At 48.4% G+C, this 6,312-nt stretch overlaps 1 protein-coding gene across 1 annotated transcript in view; it reads left to right on the top strand.

Annotated features, from left to right (window-relative positions):
- samd11 (sterile alpha motif domain containing 11) overlaps positions 1-4,528 on the top strand; it is a 68,342-nt gene extending 63,814 nt beyond the window's left edge. The window contains 5 exon segments of the mRNA XM_062541624.1: positions 2,073-2,197; positions 2,727-2,837; positions 4,177-4,225; positions 4,228-4,257; positions 4,260-4,528. Of these exon segments, the coding sequence (XP_062397608.1) occupies positions 2,073-2,197; positions 2,727-2,837; positions 4,177-4,225; positions 4,228-4,257; positions 4,260-4,420 (476 nt within the window). The 3' untranslated portion in view covers positions 4,421-4,528.
- Positions 4,529-6,312: the final 1,784 nt, after the last annotated feature.

The raw sequence follows: 6,312 nt of genomic DNA on the forward strand, positions 1-6,312 counted from the left end.
TCTTAAGCAGACAGCAGTACACAGCTCAGCACCAGTAGGCCTCTCTGTCCAACTCTCTGTCTGAAAGCACCAGCACAGTACAATCTCAAGATGAGGGATTCTGATCAGTTATAGTCTGGCAAAACTACAATCTGGCTCAAAATAAACTGAAATTATGATCTTCATCTTTTTTTAGTGGAACGTGTTTCAGTATTTACTATCTGCTGCTATACATGTTACATGTAATTACTAGGGATAGTTAGCCAGCTTCTTTGCTCGGCAAAGTAATATTTATTATAGACTATTGTGTAGTGCGCTCTGAAATACTTATAATAGTGAGCTGGAAGAACGATCAATTCATGTAGTGTTTAGTGCAGAACGAAACCAGCCCAAAAACGCTAGCTCCTGACAAAGCTCATCAAAATGAGCGGTAAGTCCATAGCCATAAACACCGTGGAGATCCAGGCCCTGAGCGAGACCGAGTCCAGATTTATAGTCTGATCAGAATTAGCATCGCATCTCATCACGGAGGCCCAGGATTTTTCCAGGTTCTCTTCCAGTCCAAAAAGCACTGGTGGTTTAGACAGATGGTTTGGTCTGAGACAGCCATTTCCCCCCAAACTCTGGAGCCTGGTCTCTCTCTCTCCCTCCTTCCCTCCCTCCCTCCATCCCTCGCTCCCTCCCTCCCTCCGTGGTGCTCTCGCTCCAGACCGGCTCTTCCTCCCCACACACATCGCCGCTGGCGTCTGCGGGAGCACGCGCCCCGGCCTCGGCTTTTATGACCTGTAAAAGGATCCGGTGTGCGGATGGGACGCCCGCTCGCTGAGAGCTCTCTCTGTGTGTGTGTGTGTGTGTGTGTGTGTGTGTTTTTATGGAGAAGGCCTCCCGATGAGGAAGCAGCCAATTCAGTCTGAGCCCAGAGCCTGACTCCTGCTTGCCCTAGGTGTCCCCGAGGAAGGCTGAGACATCTGATTAAATGCTTAAGAGCCACACACAAACACACTAACTCACACACACACACACACACACACACAAACAAACTGTAGTAAAACTGTGCATTAACATAAACTCACAGAAGACACACTCTTACATGCATATGCACTCACTAAAGCACATTCAAGTATACAAAAGTAGCTTGAAACACTCAAACAACAATTAATCCACTTACATACACACTAACACATACATAAAAACATGAGCTACTTATTCTGGAGAGCTCCTACAAGCATGCACTCATTTACAAGCACATGCACACACTATGGGAGCCCCCATATTAAACCTTACTCGCATGCCCTTCTTCAGCACAGGCCGTCAAAAACATGGCGTTACTCAAGTAGCTAAAGAGACCTCCTCACATGCGCACACACACACACACACACACACACACACACACACACACACACACACACACACACTCTCGCACACACACACACACACACACACACACACACACACACACACACACACTCGCACACACACACACACACACACACACACACACACACACACACACACACACACACACACACACACACACACACTCCCTCTCCCTCACCCTCTCCTCCCTTCCTTATTTCCCCTGAGCGGTGCGGTCCCCAGCTCCAGCAGTCAGGCAGGCAGGCCCATCTGAAATACATTACCTGCACTTTCAGTTTCCAGCCCCGGAGACCTCCCCCAGGAAGGGGCCCTGCCACTGACCCTTGCTGATCTCAGTAATAGACGGGGTCATTAACAGAGCTGCAGCAGAGGCCAGGGGAGCTGGAGGGATAAGAGGGAGAACGGGAGAGAGAGAGAGCGAGGGATAGAGGGAGGGAGAGAGAGAGAGAGAGAGAGAGAGAGAGAGAGAGAGAGAGAGAGAGAGAGAGAGAGAGAGAGAGGACTTAGAGAGGGGGCTGCGGCTGCTGTTGAGCTCCTGCGTGCCTCTGCATGTGTGTGTGTGTGTGTGTGTCCATATGTGTGTGTGTCCATGTGTGTGTGTGTGCATGTGCTCATGTGTGTCCGTGTGTGTGCACTTTACCGCCGGCGGGCCTCTCTTCCCCCTCACCCTCCCCCCCTAATGATTTATGCTTCCTCTGGGCCGGCGGGCCGTGCAGGCGCCATGGGAGGTCTGTTCCTGGACGGGGAGGAGGCCGTGCCGCTGGAGGACATCAGCAAGTGGACGGTGGAGGAGGTGTGCAGCTTCGTGGGCAGCCTTCCGGGCTGTGCCGAGTACACGCAGGTGAGGACAAGAGCAGGAGCAGAGGGCGCGCTCTCTCTCCACCCCCCCAGGAGGCGCTCTGCAGTCTCCGAGGCCTGAGAGAGAGAGAGAGTAAAAAAAAAGAGAGGAAGAGGGAGAGAGAGAAAGGGGGGGGAGAGAGAGCTAGAGGGGTAGCTAAAAAATGGGCTTAGGGGAGGAATAATATGAATATTACAAGTCAATATATCATTTCGAGAAAACTACAGTGCTTATGCATTATTTGGGGGAAGGTTCAAAAATATAAAGATAATAAAAAATCCAAGTTGAGGAGCCCACTCCGCTCTGCTCTTATCTTTGTCTTTCACTGCTCATTTACACACACACACACATACACACACACACACACACACACACACACACATATATGTGCATGCCTGGACTGCCAAATTTGAATATAACATGCATGCGACACAAACATACTCATGGCTACTCATACTGTAACTGCTTGGCATGGTCGGAATGGTGTGATGAATATGGAGCTCTGTGTGTCCACCCCACCTTGGCCCCGCAGGTGTTCAGAGAGCAGGCCATCGACGGAGAGACTCTGCCCCTGCTGACCGAGGAGCACCTGCTCAACAACATGGGCCTAAAGCTGGGCCCCGCCCTTAAGATCCGCTCACAGGTACCACACCAACCCTGTCCTACAGACTTATTGTACATACATGCATGCATACATAACATACATACATACATACATACATAACATACGTACATACATACATACATACATACATACATACATAGATAGGTAGATACATACATACATACATACATACATACAGTACATACATGCATAATTACATAGACACATACATATATGCATACACGCATACATACATACATACATACATACATACATGGGCTTAATTTACTACCACTCAGAGAGAGACCTAATAGACCGGATAAACCAAAAATGGAGTTTTACAGCCTGAGCTGGAGGGTGAAATCCAATCGCTGGCAGATCGGACTGGAAACACGTATGTTACAAATCTACGGGGACCAATCACAAACTGGCTTATCCACCTGGCACACCCTGAATGGAGTTATCCAATTTTTCCCAAATCGTTGATCTGATTGGTTGAAGGACAATCCAAATGTGTACAGTCATTTGAACTATGCCCGTTGATCACGCCACTTGTGCAGTAGAAAATGCAGAGCAGACTCCCCAGACTAATGTTCAAAGTTAAAAGATTGAGCTTGGTCTGGTGATAGCCAGGCTAAGAGACACACACATCATGTGCTCAGTAGTGGGGCTCTTCTCTCTTTCCACCCCGTCTCTCTCTCTCTCTCTCTCTCTCTCTCTCGTCATCTACTGGCTCATTCTCTGTTCAGAAAAGACTGATCAGTTGTGTACAGTACGTGCAGTACAGGCCAGCAGTGTAGCCTTGAAGTTAAAACACGTCTGACAATCTTGTAATGTGTTAGTGAGCCCATTGAAATGTGTTGGTGAGTGTGAGAGACATGCGAGTAAAAACATGCTTTGCCCGATCCATGGTGTAATGCGTGAGATCATCCGGAGCTAAACCTAATTGTCAACAACAATTGATACTCGTAATGCTTTTTAGAAGTTTGCATTGCAAACATGGCGCTGTGGGTTTAAGACTTGCCTTCAGTGTCTGTTCATATTAAGAGTTGGTATAGCAGAACCGCTCCCAGACATAGCGGTATCATCTGAGCACAGGGCCCCCTCTGTCCCATGGGAAATACCATCCACGTCAAATGGTGGTTTCTGGAGAAACAACTCTGACGCAAACGGGCCAACGAATGCGCAGACATCTAAAACAACAAAAACCAACGCTGAACAGCTGAGCATGCCCCCATACTCCTCTGTCTCTGGCATCTCTCATTTCTCCTTCTCCCTCCCTCTCCCTCTCTCTCTCTCTCCCTCTCTCTCTCTCTCTCTCTCTCTCTCTCCATGGCTCGGACTGACGTTGGCATGTGTGTCTGTCTCTCCCCCTCAGGTGGCACGGCGCATTGGCAGGATATTCTACATGACCAGCTTCCCGCTGGCTCTCCGCTGCCGCCATCTGCACTGCGCCCCCCGACCGGGACCCCCTGCCCATGGAGACGCGGCCCCCCTCCGCCGGCAGCACCTCCTCCCCCTACAGCGGCCCCGCGGCCGGCCGCGCCTCCCCCAAGCAGGAGAACGGAAGCGCGGCCTCGGCGGGAGCCTACGACTCCTCCAGCACCAAGCCCCCCTCGTAGAAGTGACCGCTAACCGCCCTCCCTCCCTCCCTCCAGCCTGCGCCCCCCCCCCCCAACAACCCCCCACCTCCCCTCTACTCTTTCCTGGCAGTGGCTGTGTGTAGAAGCGAGGGGGGGGTTCAGTGACGAGATGTAAATGGGAGACTGAGGACAGAGGGACAAAATGGAGGGCCTTCAGACTGTTTCTCCACTCTCTCCCTCTCTTTCTGTCTCTCTCTCGCACACACATACATACACACACATACACACACTCTCTCTCTCTCGCTTTTGCTTCCTCTCGAGATGACAAAAACAAAAAAGACATTGAGGACCTTTTTTGATCACAGGCACTTAAACATTTGTGGATACTGGACAATGATGTGTTGAATGAATGGAAAGAGGCAAAAGAAAAGACTAGACAAAACAAAACGATAATGAACAATCAAACTGAGCTCCTCCCCGCACACCTCCACCTTCAGCCCGGGGCGGCGAGCGGGCCAACGCCAAAGACACGGGGCAGGGGGGACTGGAGAGGAAACAGGAAGTGAGAGGAAAGAGTTTTTTTTTCTTCGGGGAGTATGGGGGCTGAGGGTGGGTGGTGGGGCACAAGAGGAGCAGACAGCTGGTCCCTCACAGCTTGCCAAAAAAAAAAAGAAAAAAGAAAAAAAAAAGAAAATGCAATCCCCGTCTCTCCCAAAAGCAGACAAAAAACAGCATTCTTCTAGGTCAGACAGACAGACAGACAGACGGACGTTCGGAAAAGCCTCCTCACCCGAGGCTGGACTCTCCATGGTACCCAAAGCTTTCGATTCTCAAAAAAAAAAAAAAAAAAAAATACTGAAAAAAAAGTAGAGGATGTTTCCTTGTTTCGCTTTCCCTAATTTCCCATCCATTTCACAAAACTGACTTATCTCGGAGATGGGTCTCCTACTTAACGGCAGAAAGGAACTCAACTCAACTCTGCGCTGATGCAACTATGCATTCCACAGTCCAAAAAAACCAAAGATGAGTGGACGTGTGGAATTTTAGCTAGTGTCTAGTGTCCTTCTTTTCATGGTTTTCTTTGGGGGCTAACTGGTAATGGTCAGACATGGTACAGTATTCTTCTGGGGGGGAGCGGGGGGGGGGGGGGGGGGGGGGGGGGGGTGGTTAGGAGGCGAGAATACAGATTGGACTTGTTGTAGAAAATGCAGGTGTCGTGCTAAGCCGTCCAGTTGACCAATAACCAAGGGCCTCCACTGCGGTTTCTGTCCCCTGTCTCTCTTAAGTTCTCATACAGGGCTCTTCATACTGCTAACCGGCCCCTGGCTCTTTTGTGTGGGCTAACTGGTATGTGATAGCTCTGGCCTCTGGCTTTGGCTTTGTACCGAGGTCAAAGGTCACGCTTACTACTACTGTGGGAGAACAAGATGATGCTGAATTGTACAGTAAAAAAATGCTTAAGATGAAAATATACTGAAGGTTACATAAGTGGTACTTCTCTGTTAAGTGTAGTTGCACGAATTGCATTTTCTTCAGTACCGAACGAAATGTGACTTGCTGACTTGGTGGTACGTTTTTGTTCAAGCCTTTTTATGTTTTTGTTTGCTATGTATTCCAATTGTAATATTATGAGCCCCACTTTTGAAATGCGCATTCAGCATATAAATATGAGGAAAAAGTATTTAATAGGAATTTTGTTGTATGTAGTTAGATGGACAGAATACAACCATGTATAAATAAATCATCCTTTTAAATGGATCCAAAGAACAATACTTTTTTCTCTTTGTTGCAGGGAAATTAAAAGGCACAAAGCTCTTTATGCAATTATTTTTTTTTTCTTTTTAAAAATATATGTAAGCAATGAATTACAATGGTCTCTAGATTTCCCATCAATGTTTTTTTTGTCTTCATCCTATTTTTCTATTCACCAC

The sequence above is a fragment of the Sardina pilchardus genome, chromosome 7 (genome assembly GCF_963854185.1).
Source record: "Sardina pilchardus chromosome 7, fSarPil1.1, whole genome shotgun sequence".
NCBI classification, from domain to species: domain Eukaryota; kingdom Metazoa; phylum Chordata; class Actinopteri; order Clupeiformes; family Clupeidae; genus Sardina; species Sardina pilchardus.